The 19546-nt window shown below is 50.7% G+C and overlaps 1 protein-coding gene across 1 annotated transcript in view; it reads right to left on the bottom strand.

The window, feature by feature from the left end:
• EIF4EBP1 (eukaryotic translation initiation factor 4E binding protein 1) overlaps nucleotides 1–14839 on the bottom strand; it is a 19300-nt gene extending 4461 nt beyond the window's left edge. Inside the window, exon 1 of the mRNA XM_007448316.1 lies at nucleotides 14678–14839. Coding sequence (XP_007448378.1) covers nucleotides 14678–14822 — 145 coding nt within the window. The 5' untranslated portion in view covers nucleotides 14823–14839. The remainder of the gene's footprint in view (nucleotides 1–14677) is intronic.
• Nucleotides 14840–19546: the final 4707 nt, after the last annotated feature.

Raw genomic sequence — 19546 nt, 5'->3', positions numbered from 1 at the left:
GAATGCCCTTGCTTATCAATAGCCCTGAAATACGTCCCTCACTTAATGGCTCTGCTGAGTGACATTCCAACAGCTGAGATTCATTTCTTGACGTTGAGCACTGCCTCTCTGTTAACCCTTGGAGCCAGGAGAGGGACCGGTTTGCAGCTGAGCTCTGATGTGAGTTAATAAGACTGGGCTCCAGTGCTGAGGATGACCCGGGCTGCTGGAGAGCAGAGGAGGGTGAGAGATACCCAAGGTGAACTCTGCTTCCTTGCTGAGTTGTCGCAGTCAGACTCGGGCCTGTCTAGGCGGCCGCCCAGTCTTGCTCTCCTCTTCTGAGAGGCAGTATTACTGAGGCTGACAGCCCTGCCCCTCATCACCAGCAGGACAAAAGCTCAGAGCTCACGTTTCCCAGGGGGAGGCATGGACAGCAAAGCACACAGAACGGCGCTGTACGTTAGGCTCTGCTATCAACCAGCCGGGTGGCCCTGTGCACCTCACCCTCTGTGCCTGCCCCCGGCCCCTCGCCGTTCAGGCCTCACCTGTACCATGAAGGGCTGTGTGCCTATGAGCCCAGTGGGCTACAAATGGAGAACAACGGAGCCCTCTCCTTGAGGGAGGACGTCCTGGCTTCAGAGATGGGACCGTTTTTCTGTTTCTTAGTTCTCACAGCCTGGCACTTTACTGCACCGGCATGTGGAACTTCCCTGACCAGGGATCAAACCCACGCCCCCTGCAGTGGAAGGGTGGAATCTTAACCACTGGACCACCAGGGAAGTCCATCATTTCTTTATTTTTATTGAAGTATAGTTGATTTATAATAGTGTGTTAGTTTCTGGTATACAGCAAAGTGATTCAGTTACATATATATACACACACACACACACACACACACATACATACGTACATATATATATATTCTTTTCCATTATGGTTTATCACAGGATATTGAATACAGTTCCTTGTGCTATATAGTAGGACCTTTTTAATCTATTTTATATATAAGAGTTTATATCTGCTAATCCCAAACTCCTTAATACCACGTTGGCTTTTTTTGTTGGTTTGTTCACCACAGAGTAGGGAACTGACCCCACTGGAGTTGAACCTAAGAGCTGGAGATTCAATTGTCTCAAAAAAGAACTTGGAGGGCTTCCCTGGCGGCACAGTGGTTAAGAATCTGCCTGCCAATGCAGGGGACATGGGTTTGAACAACTAAGCCCGTACGCTACAACTACTGAGCCTGCGCTCTAGAGCCCGCGAGCCACAACTACTGAGCCCGCATGCCACAACTACTGAACCCCGCGGGCCTAGGGCCCATGCTCCGCAACAAGAGAAGCGACCACAATGAGAAGCCTGCGCATCACAACGAAGAGTAGCCCCCGCTCGCCGCAACTAGAGAAAGCCCACGCGCAGCAACCAAGACCCAATGCAGCCAAAAATAAATAGATAAAATAAATAAATTTTAAAAAAAAAAGAACTTGGAGGTCAGCAGCTTCTGGGGAGGTTCTTTAAAGGTCACTAGCCCTCAGCAGTTTTTTAAACAAGTGTAGTAAAATAGAAATAACATAAAACTTACCATCTGAACTAATTTTAAAATGTACAGTTGAGTAGTGTAAGTACATCCGCGTGGTTGTACAACCCATCTCCAGGACTGTTTTCATCCAGCCAAACTGAAACTCTATCCAGGAAACAACTCCCCCTCTCCCAGCCCCTGGCAACCACCACTCCACTTTCTGTCTCTCTGAGCTGGACTGCTCTAGGTGCCTCATATAAGTGGAATCATACAGTATTTGTCTTTTTGCTACTGGCTCGTTTCACTTAGCATAATGTCCTCAAGGTTCATCTACATGGTTGGACCCCATGTGGGAATTTCCTTCCATTTAAGGCTGAATAACATTCAATTGTATGGCTATACCAATTTTGTTTATCCACAGACATTCAGGTTGCATCTACCTTTTGGATACTGTGAATAATGTTACTAGGAACATAGGTGTGCAAATATCTTGAGACCCTCCTTTCAATTCTTCAGGGTACATACTCAGAAGTAGCCCCCAGCATTTGAAAAGTCAGTAATTACGCTTAAAAGAGAAAAAGAAATAAACAATGTGCCCTTTATCCTACGGCTAGTGCACTTATTTAAAAATAAAAACCCTCATTTCAGTTAATAAAATCCGTAATCTAAATGCCAGCAGAGGTGGCACCCAAGACAGCCACCATCAGAATAATTCAGCCAGGGAGGGAGGCTGTAGGATGGTAAACAGGGCGTTCAGAAAGTCAGCTGACAAGGCATGGAGCCTGGGAGGGGAGGAGACCACAAAGCCACCACTGACTAATTTGGGGCTGGTGAAGGATAGGAGCTGGAGATGAAGCTGCTTTGGCTTTTTAACCCTTTCTTCTTCCAACCCTTCATGGGATCCACCATCACACAGCTTCAGTGAACAGTGATCTTCTGGAAATTCCCTAAGTCTTCCATAGAGGACGCAAACTTTACAAAACACACACAGTCCCATACTGTCAAAAATAGGAACCCTTAGCTGACAAGGCTGCTGTTGTCTCCCCGAACTGGGGACGTGGCCTGCATACGGGGACAGGAAGTGGGAACCAGCAGGGGATGCCACGGTCCCTGCGAGGCTGAGCGAGGTGCTGGTCAAGTGTGATCCTCTGGCGCATGTGGGTGTCACACCAGCCGGTGCCATGTAACACTCTTCAGCTGAGGGCCTACTTCCTCTCCCTTTATTTATTTATTTTGGCTGCGTTGGGTCTTTGTTGCTGCGCGCGGGCTTTCTCTAGTTGCGGCGAGCAGGGGCTACTCTTCCTTGCAGTGTGCAGATTTCTCATTGTGGTGGCTTCTTGTTACGGAACACGGGCTCCGAGCGCGTGGGCTTCAGTAGTTGTGGCACGTGGGCTCAATAGTTCTGGCGCACGGGCTTAGTTGCTCTGCAGCATGTGGGATCTTCCAGGACCAGGGCTTGAACCTGTGCCCCCTGCATTGGCAGGCGGATTCTTAACCACTGAGCCACCAGGGAAGTCCTATAACTTTATGTATATACAACTTTGATTTTTTTCTTTTTAACTAAGGGACAGGTTAAATAAGTTATGGATCAGACCTACAATGCAATGCTGTGCAGGTACTATTTGGAATAAGAAAAGTGTACACTGTCCACAGTATTTCATGAAAAAGTCACAGAACTGTATTTTGTGTTTGGTTATCTCTGGGGGTGAGATAAGGATTAAGGCAAAGAAAACACCTTTTACACTGAACTTGTTTTTTTTTTAATACAAAACTGTAATAAGGATATAGGGATGTTAAGCAAACAAATAAATAAGGATATAAGGTCAGAATCTCCTTTCCTAGTAAGCCAAGTTAAAACTGCCATGGCTGGAACAAGATAGCCTCCCCACCCCATGAAAGCCCAGGGGGCTCTCTGCTGGGCTGGGGAAGGAGTGGTAAGCTCACCCCTCCAGCACCTCCAGGCCATGTGTACCAGCCCCATCCATGCTAGACTTTAACTCCAGAACTGTATTCAAGGATCAGGAGAAGTGTTAACACTCACCCACAAAATTGCCAGTCTTTGCTCAATCCCATGCCCTGAGAATAGGTCTGCTGGGTCGGTCATGTATTCACTCACTGAACCCCTTTGTTTGTTTGTTTTTTGGCCACGCCACGGGGCTTGCGGGGATCTTAGTTCCCCGTCCAGGGATCAAACCTGTGCCGCTTGCAGTGGAAGCTGAGTCCTAACCACTGGACTGCCAGGGAAGTCCCTCACTGAATCCCTTTGGACCACAGTAGGCCAGATGTGAGGGATGTAAGGGACCATTAGATATAGGAACAGCTCCCTGATCTCAAGACACACACTTAGTCGGAGGAGAAAGACCTGGAAACAAACGATTACTGTCAAGTGTGTGGAGTCTAAAAATGGAGACATAGGTGGGGATCACAGAGGGACAGGGAGAGATCTACCCCGTGTGTACTGCTGGGGACAGAGAATCCAAGCCCCCTGACCCTAAACCCCTGAGCCAGAGAAGCATCCAAATCACCCTAATTCTGCACTGCCCCAAACTGGGGAGGTGGTCGATGGGTGACTCAGATGGGAGGTACTGGAGGTGCAGAGCAGGGGAATCCAGAACCTGCCACCCTGCAGGGCTCGGGGGAGAAGAGAGGTGGACCATCCCCACCCCCATCAGGCTTCCAACCATTTGTGTAGCTGGGATCCTGTTGGGTGCTGGGGGAGAGTTCAAGGTTGGGTCTCGAACTACATATAGAGAATAACTGAGGCTGCCTTCTAACTGAAAGCCCATTCAAATGCATCGCCATAAGTCCAGTGGGCTGCCAGAGTTCCCAGCTATGGAGAGAAAGGGTGGGAACAACACTGGAGTAGGGGTTGGTGGGAGAGAATACAGCACTGCTCTTCCTACAGCCTAGTGGTCAGAGACCCAGCTCTCCCACTTGCTGGCTCTACCCACTCTGGGCGTTATGGCTCCATGTCTCTGTGCCTCGATTTCTTCCTCTGTAGAATGGGGATGATGGTGATGACGACAGTGCAACTTCACAGGGTCACTGCGTGGGGCAGCACAGTGGCTGACACAAAGTAAGCCCTAAACAAACAAACCCTAGCTATTACCATGGCCAGTGTGGCTTCAGGTGACATACTTTACCCTTTATTCAGTCCCATCCACACCAGGGACCAGTTGTATGGGGGCCAAAACAAAGAAACACAAAAAACTGAAGCAGGAGGTAGTCAAACCACCCCTGCGAAAAGACTTGTAGGGAAACGGCAAGGGTGGAGATGGGGGAGGGTAAGGGCGTCCTCCATCCTTTTCTGGTCCACAGAAACATACTTCAAGAACCACCACAAAGTGACTTCCTTGGGGGCGCAGTGGGTAAGACTCCGCGCTCCCAACACAGGCGGCTGGGGTTCGATCCCTGGTCAGGGAACTAGATCCCACATGCATGCCACAACTAAGAGTTCGCAAGCCGCAACTAAGGAGCCCACCTGCCGCAACTAAGGAGCCCACGGGCCGCAACCAAGGAGCCCGCCTGCCATAACTAAGACCCGGCACAACCAAGACGTGGCACAACCAAATAAATAAATAAATAATTTAATTTAAAAACAGCAACAGAAACAAAAAAAAAAACACGACAAGGGGACTTCCCTGGCTGTCCAGTGGTTAAGACTCTGCGCTTCCACTGCAGGGGGCGTGGGTTGGATCCCCAGTGGGGTAACTAAGATCCCATGTGCTGTACAGTGTGGCCAAAAAATTAAAAAGAACCGTGGCATGTTTGATAACTGGTGTCATCTGGGACTTTAAACTCCTTATGTGCACCAAATGCAAGAATGGCATTTTTTCTCCAGGCAGGTTTTGGGGTGAGGACAGCTTGTTTGAACATATAAAGCAAGGCAGACCTTCCCTAGGGTCTGGTTTCCGCACCGGTAAACAAGGGCTTGTTCTGGGCTCATTCTAACTATTTTTAAAGCACCAACCCCGTGCCAGGATTTTGAGGTAATCTCTCAGGTCTGTTTCAGCTCTGACACCAACCGTTTATTTTTAGGATCTCCTTGTGGGCAGGTGCTTTTCAAGTGTAACTAGCCCGGGGCCGGGGACGCAGCAGTTCTGGGCTCAAACCCGGGTGCGCCACACACCAGCCCTGACCTCCCAGTCCCAGCTTCATTCCACAGCTCGGTGCCAACAAGACCCGCGCCTCCCAGGAGTGGCCTGAAGATCACATCACCACGTGAGCCCTGTCTGCCTGTGGGCAGGGGGGCGGCGCTCAGAGCCTGACCTGCTAGGTCTCCGTGGCCCCCTCGACCCCCAGGAGGGAGACACATTGTCCTCGACTCGCAGACAGGAAACTGAGGCTCAGAAAGGCCGGCCCCTCGCAGCCATCCTGAGGCAGACACAGCCCATGTCGCCTCCGACCCTAAACACCAGCCTCTGTTTATAACGAGCAGGGCAGCGGGGCCACCGCCCCGGCCACTGGGGAAGTCGCAGGGGTCTCCAGATTTCTGCCTCCTTTCCCGCCTGTTTGGCCAGAACAGGACGTTCCCTGGGAGGGAGGCCTCCTAGACTCCTTCATCCCCCGCCCGCCCTGCGGTCCCGCCCTCCCCTCGGGGCCAAGCGGCCTCTGGATGCGGCGGCTCCTGTAAGTTGAGACGCTGGTCCCTCGCTCTCCCCGGGCCTCCCAGGCAGAAGCGCTCCTCCCCAGGACGTGAGGCCCGACAAGAGTACAAGCGCGGAATTCCTAGAACTGCTGTTCCCCTTCCAGGGGCGGGAGAGCATTTCACAACACGGTCAGGCGGAGGGCCCGACGCCTGTGCTCGGACGCGGGCCAGCCTCCCGGGAGTCATGCACTCGGATGAGCTTACAGCCGGCTCACCGGCGGTGCCCCGACGACGACGACCGGGAGGCACAGCTGCAGCCGCGCGGGCCCACAGGGCTCTCCCTCCCCGCCCTTGTCTGGGCGGCTCTTCCTGCTGGGCAGTCTGCTTGGCAAGCAGAGCCGACTAGTCTGGGAGAGAATCTTGGTAGAGAAGCAAAAGAGCACGCTCCCTCCAAGCCTGCCCTTCACGTCTGGCCCTGTCAGCTCTGCAGAGAGAACCAAGATGCCCACGTTCTCAAGGGTCAAGGGGTCTTATGAAGGTCCTGGAGTAACAAAGGTGCCACCAGTGAGTGGCAAAGAGCCCTCCCTTCAGGCCCCATGAGGGAATAGGCCAGTTGATTCGAAAATTAAGCAGAAGGGACAAGGCTTTTACAGGGACGTTCAGAACAAAATAGCTGAACCAATTCTTCTAGGGCCGGTCCAGCTCCTCCCCGTTCCCTGTGCACCTGGCAGAGCCAGGTAAGGCTGCCTCCGAAACTCACTACCAACAGGGGAGTGCCCGTCTGAAATGCCCCACCCCTGTTGTTGCTGGAAACGGGATGGGCCCTGTTTTTTGTGAATGGCACCCCCCAAATTCACATGCAGAAGTCCCAACCCCTAGTACCTCAGTGTAACCCTAATTGGAGAGAAGGTCTTTTAAACAGGCCATTATGTTTAAATGAGGCCGTTGGGTAGGGGCCCTAAAACAACATGCTGGTGTCCTTGTAAGAGGAGAGAGAAATTCCACAGAGGAAGGACACCCAGAGGCAGCAAGAGGGCTGCGGTCTGCAAGCCAAGGACAGGGCCTCAGGAGAAACCAAGCCTGCCGGCACTTTGATCTTGGACTTCCAGCTTCCAGACCAAGGAGAAAATAAACTTCTGTTGTTTAAACTACCCAGCCTGTGGATTTTGTTACGAGAGCCCTAGCAAATTAATATAGGCCCACTTTCCCCTTTTGTTCAGAAGAGCAGAAGAGAGAAGCCCAGGGCTTCCCTGGTGGCACAGTGGTTAAGAATCCGCCTGCCAATGCAGGGGACATGGGTTCGAGCCCTGGTCTGGGAAGATCCCACATGCCACGGAGCAACTAAGCCCATGTGCCACAACTACTGAGCCTGTGCTCTAGAGCCCGTGAGCCACAACTACTGAGCCCCCATGCTGCAACTAATGAAGCCCACGTGTCTAGAGCCCGTGCTCTGCAACAGGAGAAGCCACCACAATGAGAAGCCCGCTCACCTCATCAAAGAGTAGCTCCCGCACGGCAGGTAGAGAAAGCCTGCGCGGAGCAACAAAGACCCAACACAGCCAAAAAAATAATAATAATAATAAAATAAAATAACTTTTTAAAAATTTAAAAAATAAAAAAAATAAAATAAAACCCAAGTCTGCTTCCTTTGTGAAGTCTCCCTGCCACTCCCCAGAGCCCTTTAAAAAAAAAGAGAGAGAGAAGCCCACTTATACACACCCACTCTTTAAGGCAAGAGACCCAGTTCTTCACCTCCACACCGTGTGCCCCACCAGGCGTGTGCTGACTGTGAACCCGCCTGCACTCCCAGTAGTCTCCCTCCCACCCACCTGTGGACTGCTGGGCTCAGACACCTGACATCATCCTCTTGCCAGTATTCCAGAAAGCCAAGGATGTTCAAATGCGAGTGCTGAGCAGCGCTGGGCAAGCACGGGCTCCTCTGAAGGGTGTACCCAAAGCCCGGCTGCTTGAAGGGGAAAGAGGTAGGCTGGGCAGCAGTTAGTAAGCGAAGGCATGACACCAAGTGAATGTATGGCCCAGTGGCCTGGCACCATGGCCATCTGTATGGTTTGCGTTCTGGAGCTGGACAGAAGGGCTTGAAGATGGGGCATGGGATCTATGACTCAATATTTTCAGGAAGGCGTCCTCTGTTCTTAAACCAACGGTCAATACACAGGCTTGTGATTCCTGTCTGCTTCTACACCTGGCCCTGGCTCTGCTGGCCACACAGCAGGACAGGCAGTTAAGTCTCCTTAAAGGACTGTTCTTTGAGGCTTGGCCCTTGTGGAACATCGTCTAAAAGCGTGGTCCGCATAAATCCTCCAATCCCTGTTTGCACATGCGGCTTCCCTCATTAAAAGGAGTTATTTTCCCCTCTCGTTGAATCTGGGCTAGCCCGCAGCTTGCCTTGACTGACAGAATACCATGTCAGTGACATTATGTGACTTCTGAGCCTAGGCCTTAAGAGGCCTTGCAAACTGCCACGTAAATAAGCTCACATTCTGAATGATGTGAGACCACGAGGACAGAAAGAGAGCCCAACCTTCCAGCTGTCCCCAGCAATGCCCAGACAGGTGGCTACGGCCATCTTGGACCTTCCAGCCCAGGGCAATCCAGCTGCCAACTGTATGCAGCCAGATAAGTAGCTCAGGCAAGATGATCAAAAAATGCCCAACTGGCCCAAAGAATGAAGAGAAATAACAGACTGTTGTTGTTGTTGAAGTTACTAAGTTTGGGGATGGCTTGTTATACAGCAGTAGCTAACTAATACAGCCATTCTCATCAAGACAAGTATCTCTGGGTCTAGTATCTGAGCTCTCCCCTTGAACCTTCAAGGGCATAAGCAATGGGTTACAAGGCCCATGTCTTGAGCATCCAAATGCCATGGATAGATGTCACCTATTTCCACCTAGTCAGCAATACTGGCTGCAAACAAGTAAATAAAGAGCAGCAATCCTAGTGTCTAAGACCTGGGCCCCAATACTGACTTGCTCAGTATAAAAAGTCACTTCCTTCCACTTTCTGCTCCATAATGATTGGGAATAATACTGGGATAAGTGGGAAAGTTCAGAGAAAGTTAGGTTCTGCCTCTGGGACTTTCCAAGATAAATAACTATACCTGTAACTGAAAGGACAGAAAAGAAAATTCTAAATATTCTTATTAAGCCAGCTCAGACCCAGGCCTGGTGGTAGAGACACTAGGTTACCCTGAGAATGCTTTCATTGCAGGAGTCTTTTCAACCCTTCACCTTCTAGACATCACACATAGCTGGTGGCACTGCAAAATAAGCCGTCTCTGAAAGAACTTCCTATCTAACCTAGGGAACAAACACGTAAACAAAGACACGTGATTCACTGTTATGAATCATAAAGCAGGAAGAACGCTGGCATGGATCTCAGTAAGATGAGAAAGTAACAGATTTTTCCTTTGTTTGTTTGAACACACAAGGATCTATGCACACAAATGAATACCTTTTGTCCATTTCACCTTAAGAAGCAATCCTTTTTTCAGTAATGCTGCCCTTTCCTAATTCCTCTTCCAGGAACGACATCAAATAACGACCCCGACAAGCAAACGCCTCACTACTTTATACCAAGAGAACAATATGGTACCATCCTGCTGGCCCTTTCACCAAATGTGGTAATGAAGGACTTCTTTGCTCTTTCAGGAAAAAACAAAAAAACTCCTTTTTCAAATAATGAGGCCCTGCCACCTTTGAGGAAAAAAATACATAAGCTTCTGAAGGCAATTCAAATCCAACAGCTGTGTCTGCATTGTTAGAATGTAAGGCCTACCAGGCCGACTACTTAGAGTGGGCAATTCTCACTTAATATACAGGTTCTCAGGGGTGGCGTGGGGTGTCTGTCTAATTGCTTCAGTCTATAGATAAAACTCTGATGCTTATAATTCTATTTCAGGTGTGACTTCATCTTTCTAACTTGCAACGCAAGCCCTCGAGGTCACACTGTCTTCCCATGCCATAAAGGCCTTAAGAACAGGGAGGCCATGGGCATTGGAGGGAGTCTGGGATGCTCTACACCAGGGTCCTTGTCAAAGTCTTTAATGAGGCACATAGTGTGGAATGTTCCAAACGCTTTAAAAGGAAGCTCAGGTCAGTGTAAAAGGAGGCCTATTACAGTTCCCTCCTTGCCTTAATGTCAAGTTCTTTTAACCTGTAATAAAGAGATAATGTGGACTTCCCTGGTGGCGCAGTGGTTAAGAATCCGCCTGCTAATACAGGGGACACGGGTTCGATTCCCTGATCAAGGAATATCCCACATGCCACGGAGCAACTAAGTCCGTGCGCCACAACTACTGAGCCTGTGCTCTAGAGCCCACGAGCCACAACTACTGAGCCCGCGTGCCACAACTACTGAAGCCCACGTGCCTAGAGTCCGTGGTCCGCAACAAGAGAAGCCACCGCAATGAAAAGCCAGCGCACCACAACAAAGAGTAGCCCCTTGCTCACCGCAACTAGAGAAAGCCCGCGCGCAGCAACGAAGACCCAACGCAGCCATAAATAAAATAAATAAATTTATTTTTTAAAGAAAGAGACAATGTGACTAAGGCCTGGGGACACTGGCTGTACCCCAGCTTCAGTGCCCAGCCCACCTCCCCATCTTCCCGGCACTGTCTGTTCCACAGCCAGACCTGGGAGCTGCCCCGAGGTAAGCTTCCTGGGCACAGACTTTGTTTGTCTAACCAAATAGGGTGCCAGTAACACCTGTAGTCCTACCTGCGTACCTCTGATTAACCTTATCCAGGTCCAGGGCTTAGGTATGACTAACACCCAAGCAACAACCCCTATAGCTTTGGGGTCAAACATCCAATAAGGAACTGGGAACGTAGAGGTTGGTGGGGGAAGGGTGGATGAAGGTATCTGACCCACTCAAAGGTTCTGCTGGTTTATGGTGTTACTGGAGATTTTTAAGACTTCACAGATATAGAGAACAGACTTGTTGCTAAGGGAAAGGGGTGGTGGGGATGGGAAGGATTGGGAGTTTGGGATTAGCAGATGCAAACTATTCTAATATATATAGAATGGATAAACAACAAGGTCCTACTGTACAGCACAGGGAACTATATTCAGTATGCTGTGATAAACCCTAATGGAGGGACTTCCCTGGCAGTGCAGTGAATAGGACTCTGTGCTCCCAAGGCAGGGGGCACAGGTTCGATTCCTGGTCAGGGAACTAAGATCCCTCATGCCGCAGAGCGTGGCCATATAAGAAAAAAAAAAAAAAAACCCTAATGGAAAAGAATATGAAAAGGAATATATATGTATCACTGAATCACTTTGCTGTACGGCAGAAATTAACACATTGTAAATCAACTATACTTCAATAAAATAATAATAAAAAAAAAACCCACAAGACTCCACAGACTCAAATATTCATCTGTGACACTCCCTGAAGTAAATTTATCCTAAGTTCTCCAGATACCTAACTTCAGATCAGTGACTCAGCCTGTGTAGAGTTAATGACCATGGAAAGCAAAGTGAGTCACAGGCATGGAGATGGCTCAGGTCACCTGCTCTCATTCTGCCCCAGGGACAGACACTGCAGTGCTCTTCCCAGCAAGAGTGACCAGCAGACACTTTACTCCAGTAGCTCCTGACACTTCCCACACAGGAAGACTGTCAAAAGCCTGGCTCTCCAGACCCTGGTTTAAAGATGGATGCCAGACCCAACCTCAAGAGAAGTTCACCTGCCTAGAAGCATCACTTTTGGTCAGACCGCAGAGGACTGAAACGGTGAGGGCTGTCACATTCCACTAATTCCTGGGTACTCGGAGTGTGGTACTTACACCAATCACTGGGAGCTAGTTAGATGACCCAGCAATCCCACTACTGGGCATATACCCTGAGAAAACCATAATTCAAAAAGAGTCATGTACCAAAATGTTCATTGCAGCTCTATTTACAATAGCCCGGAGATGGAAACAACCTAAGTGTCCATCATCGGATGAATGGATAAAGAAGATGTGGCACATATATACAATGGAATATTACTCAGCCATAAAAAGAAACGAAATTGAGCTATTTGTAATGAGGTGGATAGACCTAGAGTCTGTCATACAGAGTGAAGTAAGTCAGAAAGAGAAAGACAAATACCGTATGCTAACACATATATATGGAATTAAAGAAAAAAAAATGTCATGAAGAACCTAGGGGTAAGGCAGGAATAAAGACACAGACCTACTAGAGAATGGACTTGAGGATATGGGGAGGGGGAAGGGTAAGCTGTGACAAAGCGAGAGAGAGGCATGGACATATATACACTACCAAACGTAAGGTAGATAGCTAGTGGGAAGCAGCCACATAGCACAAGGAGATCAGCTCGGTGCTTTGTGACCGCCTGGAGGAGTGGGATAGGGAGGGTGGGAGGGAGGGAGACGCAAGAGGGAAGAGACATGGGAACATATGTATATGTATAACTGATTCACTTTGTTATAAAGCAGAAACTAACACACCACTGTAAAGCAATTATACTCCAATAAAGATGTAAAAAAAAAAAAAAGGAAAAAGAAATGCAGAATCTTAGGCCCTACCTCAAACCTATAGAATCAGAATCTGCATTGAAATGAGGTCCCCAGGTAATTCGTATGCACATCGAGGACTGAGAAACAGCACTCCAGACTGAAGCAGAAGAGGGTCAGGAATGACCTTTTCTCATTAGGTCAAGCTCCTCTGCCCTGGGCAAAGGGGCGGCAAAGGGTTGGGCTGAAGTGGGCTTTGGAGGAAGACTCCACGACTTGGCTGAGGCAGAGGCAAGCCTGGATCCTCCAGGTTATGGGCTGTGAGCTGTGCCTCCCCAGCTGGACACCCCAGACAAGAAAGACCTGGCTTTAGGCTCCGGGCACTGCTAGCTTCCTTCCCGTTGGCCTCAGAAACTAAGTTACACCCTGATGCCCCTTCTCTCTCTCAACGGAAGACCTTCAAAAGGAGGAAGACTGGCTGAGGTCTGCCCCAAACCCCTATTTCCCAGCGCAAAGTGAGAAGTGGGAGCTCCCTATCAACAGCACCCCTGGCTATTGCTTCCAATCTGACACACTCCATCTAGCAACAAAGCTGCAAAATAGGACCACCTGAGCCTTCAGGCCTGCCTCAGTGCCCACCCTGAACAGATCAAGCACAGGTTCACCCCCTCACTTGAAGGAGCCCCAAGATTGTCCAGAAAAGTCCCGGTAGACACATCATGACACAGAAAAAGCAGAACAGCATGGACTGTATAAGTTCCAGGATGGAAAGAGAATTTGAGTCAAAGAGTGGTAGGAAGGGTCGCTGGGAACTTTTCCTTGGATCATTTTTAATAGATGAGGCAGCATTTCTCCCCTCTATGCTTGGCTGCTATTTCTTCTTCAATCTGTGAAAACGGTGTGACACTGCACAGTGGGCACGTATTTGGGGCCTCAGTGCCGCGTTCCACAGAATAAGGCGGCACCGTTTTTTACAAGAACGTCTAAGATCGCTAACAGCTCTAACATTGTATGTTTTGGATCAAACAGCTCCGGGCCTCCGATCTGGCTGTGCTCGCTGGTGGCGGGACAGCTGCCTGAGAAAATAAGGATGTGGCCCCGACGCTGGCAAGGCGACGAGGCTGCAACCCCGCCCGCGCGCGTCCTCCCCCACCCGTGGGTCTCAGAGGAGCGCCAGAATCTGCGGCGTTTTTCGTGTAGTTTGGGAAGGAGGGGTGGAAGAGGGTGTAAGGGGAGGGGAGAAGGGCAGAAGCGGGTGGGAACAGCGCGAGGACGAGAGGGAAGTGGTGAGCACGAGGGTTTCATCATGCAAACGCACGGGCAGGTTTCATCAGCGCCCGTGCGCCGGGACTCCGGGGCTGGGAGGCTCCCGAGGACAGCCCAAGGCGGGCCCCCATCCGCGCCAGCTCAGCTTCCTCTTCCTCATCCATTCTCAGGGAGATCACACGGTTCCCTCCCCTCCCCCCGGACAGAAGAACGTGTTTTTCTGCACAGCGCTGCCCGCGGCCCCAGGTCCCTTCGCTGAGAACCACAGGTGTAAAAGGGCGATCTGCCACCCGTGTCGCCGAGACACTGCTGGAGCAGGCAAGCACCCTCAGCCCAAAGCTGGGGGTGCCTCGGGAAGGAAAAAGGGCTCTGCAAGTGGCAGTGACGCCAACAACCTATCTCATAAAAACCCCAGGCCCGGCCTCTTCTTGGTTCGTGGGTCACCCTGACCCCACCCTATTCTGCCTCAGAACTGCCCCCAACACCCACAAGGGGCAGCACACCTTGACATGTGGCAGGCCTGGAAGCGTGCGTTTGTTTGGGTGAGAGGACTCAGCTGTCTCTCCCAGAAAGAAGGAAACTAATGTGGTGGCATTTGCAGCCGCGGCTCTGGAGTTCGCACCCAGAGCGCGGGCTATGGAAGGCGGCCCCCCGTGCGCTCCCTGTAGCTACCTCCGTGACCCTCACCGCCTCCCTGATGCCCCATATCCGTTCTTCCCAGTCGCCGCGCCCCGGAGCCCGGTCGCCACGTCCTGCTGGCGGTTCCCGAGCCCTCCAGCTCTGCCCAGTCCGTTCTCCACATCGCCCGCACCCGGAGCGGGCGCGCGGCGACCCCCGAGCCCGTGCCTACCTCCTGGGGTGGTGCTGAAGAGCGTGCCGCCGGGGGTGGTGCTGTAGTCCCCGGGCGGCAGGTGCACGCCGTCGCTGAGGACCACCCGGCGAGTGGCGGGGATGGCCCGGCTTGGGGTCTGGCTGCAGCTGCTGCCGCTGGACATGGTCTCCCGAGCTCTCCGCCCGCAGCCGGAGCGGGTCCCTCACAACCCTCTGGCCTCGTTCAGTCTCTCTCGGGCCCGCCCCGCCCGAGACCGCCCCTTCCGCCTCTCGGGGTGACGCCCCCTGGGATTTGTAGTTCCTCCCGCGCCGCCGCCACGCCACCTCCCCCAGGGCCGAATGCTCTGCGGTTCCTCCCCCGCGCTGGGTCGGAGGCCTCTAACCCACCCGCTCCTGCGCGCCGAAGCCTGCGCCCCGCCTCTGTTCCTTTCGGGTACCTCGCGGCCACGCCCCTATTCCATTCGGGTCCCCAGTGACCATTCCCCTGTTCCTTTCGGGTCCCCAGCTGACACGCCGGCAGGGACGGGTCGGGTGGGGTTGGTGGTCGGGAAGCTTGCCTACGTTAATGCCTTGCTGGGTCGGAGGCGCGTCTCAGGCTGTGCGGGGAACCTAGCCCATCCGGCCCCCTGTGGCAAGGCTAGTTTCAATACTGGGACATCAGGCCTGACGGTCCCCTCAACCCTCCCTGTTTCGTGCTCTAGTTCCTCAGATGAGAAAGTGGGGATTGGTTGGTTGGTCATTCATCGGTTTATTGAACATTCGTGATATGGCAGGCGTGGAGGAAAGCGCCAAGAATGCACATTCCTTGCCCTGGAGGCTGTGGGAGAAGGACATGGGGACAACCCACCCAGCTGGGTGACGACGAGCGGTAAACCTGGAGCGAGGTGGGGCTTCGAGAGATTGAACCTCGGTGGGGCGGGCGTGTGGGGAGGGGTAAGAGTCGGTCAGAGAAGGTGCCTTACACTCTTTGAGTTGGGTCCGTCCCCCCCCCCCCGACGCTGCCTGACGTTTAGTAGGTGCTTCTTGAATGAACGAAGCAAGGAACGAATCCTCAAGGAGATCCCCAACTGGAGGACAGAAAAACCTGTGGTGGCCACCTCTTGGAAGTGAAGAGGAGAGAGAAAAGTTTAAAAGGGAAATTAGGGCTGGATTGTGAAGGGTCTTTTATTATGCATTTCTTTTTTAAAAAATAAATTTATCTATTTTATTTATTATTTTTGGCTGCGTTGGGTCTTGGTTGCTGTGCACAGGCTCTAGAGCGCAGGCTCAGTAGTTGTGGCGCACGGGCTTAGTTGCTTCACGGCATGTGGGATCTTCCCGGACCAGGGCCCAAACCCGTGTCCCTTGCATTGGCAGGCGGATTCTTAACCACTGCGCCACCAGGGAAGCCCGTGGAGGGTCTTTTAAATCATGACAGGGTGTGCAGACCTTGTCTTCCAAGAGCAGGAGGTATCAGACATCTTTTAAGCTGGGGAGTGACACGATGTTCTTTTAATAATGGACTACAGGAGGGTGAGGCCCAAGGTAGGAAGTCTGGTTGGGTTTGGTCACTCCTGAGCTAAACCCTAGGCCTATGCTGTCCAGCATGGTAGCCAGTGGCCACAAGTGCCCACTGAGCACTTGGAGTGTGGTTAGTCCACAATCACAAATACACAGTGGGTTTCAAAGACTTAGTATGAAAAAAATAATGTAATATATCTCAATAATTTGTTTTGTACTAATTACATGATGAAATAATATTTTGAATATATCGGGCTAAGTTAAATCTATTATTAAAATTAACTTCACCTGCTTTTTATTTTTTTTGATGGGACTAGAAGAAATATATATGTGTATGTATACACATACACACACACACATATATATATATATGGCTCCTAGTATGTTTCTATTGGACAGTGCTGCTGTAGAATGAGGTGGTATGAAAGCAATACTAAAGATCTCAAAACTGTCCTCCCAGAAAACTATGGAATCATCAAATGTTAGCTCTGGCCAGGTACTTTCTAGGTCATCCAGGACAATAGTTATCTCCATCTTATTAAAAAACAAAACAAACCAACAAACAAACAAAAAACAAAGGCCCAGAGAGGAACAGGGGTTTGCTTAAGATCACACAGCTGTGAAATGCCTGAGGCAGGACCAGGACCCAGTTTTGCCTCTGTTCCAGGCCAGCCATGTTCTCACCACACAAGAAAACAAAGTGGCCCATCCCCCTCCCTTGGGTGGGACTGTTTTGAAAAGGTTTGTTTTGTTCCTTATCAGACCTGCATGTTTGGTTAGAGCAGAGTTTCTAGGGAAGGGGCCTGCTTAGAAAACTCCACACTCACAATGACCTGAGCTAGAGGGCTGCCAAGGGCTGCTGCGGGGAGTCTGAGGACTGCAGGGGAGCCACAGGGCGGGGGCCATGGATATGGGAAGAATACTAGCCTGGGCCTGGTGCTGCCACCACAGAACTATTAAGTCCTGGACCAGACTGAAGAGCTATTTCCTTCTCTGGGCCTTTTTTTCAGCATCTTTGTTTCAGCATCTGTCAGATGAGTGGGGGGTGGGGGTGTTTGAACATCTCTGAGGACCCCCAGCATTGACATTTTATGTCTTTGACAAACTGCTGAATTCTGTTTCCTGCCCAGACATTTCACCTATGGTGATTTCTGCCTCTTTACGGAGCAGGGACTCATTCATAGGAAGCCTTGTAATCAAGTATCAGCTCCTACGGGCAGGGACTGTGGGTTTACTCTCACTCTTGACAAAGGCCACTGGAACACTTTTGGGTGCTTCTATGAAGAGCCAAACTTACTTATTTCTGTCTTCCCTTGGAGCAAGGGAAGGTCAAAAGAAAGAAAACAGAGTGAGCCAAGGATTGTTTAAGGAGGACATGGCGGGTAGGACAGTTTCCATCCCACCTTACTCTACTTGACCTGTAGATGGGGAGGGGCAAGGGTCCCATCGTATCAGCTGAAGGAAGTGGAATTTCTCTGAGTAGCAAGCAGGCACACAGGCCCAGTCCTTGTAGTATGAAATGCTCTGTGAGGTTAACAGATAATATCGGGGGGAATTAAGAACAGCCCTAAATGAGCACTGGCCCTCCCTGGAGTCCATCTCAACAAGGCTGTGCCGAGCTGGACCAGGGTAGGAAAGCAGTGCTGGGAGAGGGTCCTGGGAGTGGCTGCCTGGGGAGGATGGAGCAGGGGCCACAAGAGGAGAAAGGCTTCCAGAATCAGGGAGGAATCACACTCCAGTGGAAGCCAGGGAGTGTAGGGGAGGCAGTGAGAGAGAAGTGAGCTGGTGTGTTTGTTTGAATCCATTCCTAATGTTATTTGATGCTGAAAATTCTCCTGGTTCACCACTGGGACTCCTTCCTATTAGCTGGCGTGTCCTGTTGCCAACCCTCCAGTGGTCTTTGGAGGCTACTGTGCTTTCTTGTACAATAAGGGATTCTGGGCTCCTCTTCTATACTTACCACCCCAGATGTAGATGCAGCCTTTCTTCATGGAGCTGTGGTTTCCATTCCAGACACATCTGTAGCATCACTGCCTGGTGGACTCTGTGAGTGGCTCCATGGCCCTTGTCCATCCTGATCCTGGCTGGCCATCTGTCTCTTCATACTATCTCTCTCCTATTTCATTTTTGGATGGCCCTGCTTGCAAACCCGAGCTGATGGCTGACGGACACACACCTTCATGCCGCGTCTCCGGGCGCCCCAGCATTCAGCCCTTTTGTGTACTTATGTCTCTTAGCACTGCTTTGCCTCAGATAAACTCAACAGCAAGGCTACTTCTTACGCTAAGAGCTCTTTCTTTACAACGATCCTCTGTTATCCTCTAGTCAGTGGAGAATCTCCCTGTTTTCTTTTGTATACTTTTTTTTTTTTTTTTGGCCACACCGTGTGGCATGCAGGATCTTAGTCCCCCAACCAGGGATCCGACTCATGCCCCCTGCAGTGGAAGTGTGGAGTCTTAACCACTGGACCGCCACAGAAGTCCTGCCTATTTTCTTTAACGTCTTTTTTTTTTTTTTTTTAGTACCTTTGGACCTCCTTCACCCATTTCCCCTAATCCCTACCCCCTGCCTCTGACACCACCAATCTGTACTCTCTGTATCTATGAGCTTGTTTGTTTTTAAACAACTCTTTTGTAAATGGTTGAATTTCCATCTGGGGCAGGAAGGTTAAGGATCACTTGTCATATAAGAGGGCACAAGAGCCTCTAAAGAGCACGGGGCCATGGTGACAGGACACATGAGCTGATGTGAAGGATTCCCAATGATGAATTTAAAGTTTTAGTGTAGTTTCAGGGCTTAGAGTTTGCAAGAAAAGTTTTAATGGCTCAGAGCAGGGTCTACAATCTTTACCTGGACTTCAAGAATAGATTGTTGGGCTTAATTCCTTGGGAATCATCATCTTCCCACTGTGGGAACAATGCAAGGGTGCTGGAGGGGGTGGGTGTGTTGACCTCTAAGCTGGGCAGTTTGCCTGGGGGCCCTCCTACGGATGACCCTGGGTGTGTTCACCTGAGATGGGGCCTCACAGGCTTAGAAGGTATTGTGTGTTGGCCAGGAGAGCAGAACAGCTGAGAGCTTTTGGTGGCAACTAAGGAAGAGTGGCGCTGCGATCACCAGGGGCCAGTGGGAGGCCAGATCCTTGGCCCTAACCAGCCTTCAGGGACGTGTCCGTCAGGGTCACTTAAGTCAGGTAATTTGAGGAGAGTTTAGTAAAGGGATGATCTATAAAGTTGAGGGCAGGAGGTTGGAAAATCAAAAGGGAAATCGTGGTGCCTGGGGCCGGAATTGGGCCTGAAGGAGTGAGGAAGGTGTTTACTGGAATCGAGAGAGAGAGAGAGAGAGAGAGAGAGAGAGAGAGAGAGAGAGAGAGAGAGAGAGAGAGAGAGAG

Source organism: Lipotes vexillifer, unplaced genomic scaffold (assembly GCF_000442215.2).
Source record: "Lipotes vexillifer unplaced genomic scaffold, Lipotes_vexillifer_v1.1 scaffold1166, whole genome shotgun sequence".
Classification (NCBI taxonomy): domain Eukaryota; kingdom Metazoa; phylum Chordata; class Mammalia; order Artiodactyla; family Lipotidae; genus Lipotes; species Lipotes vexillifer.
Note: the sequence above shows the minus strand (reverse complement) of the source record. Positions and strands in the feature narration are given on the sequence as shown.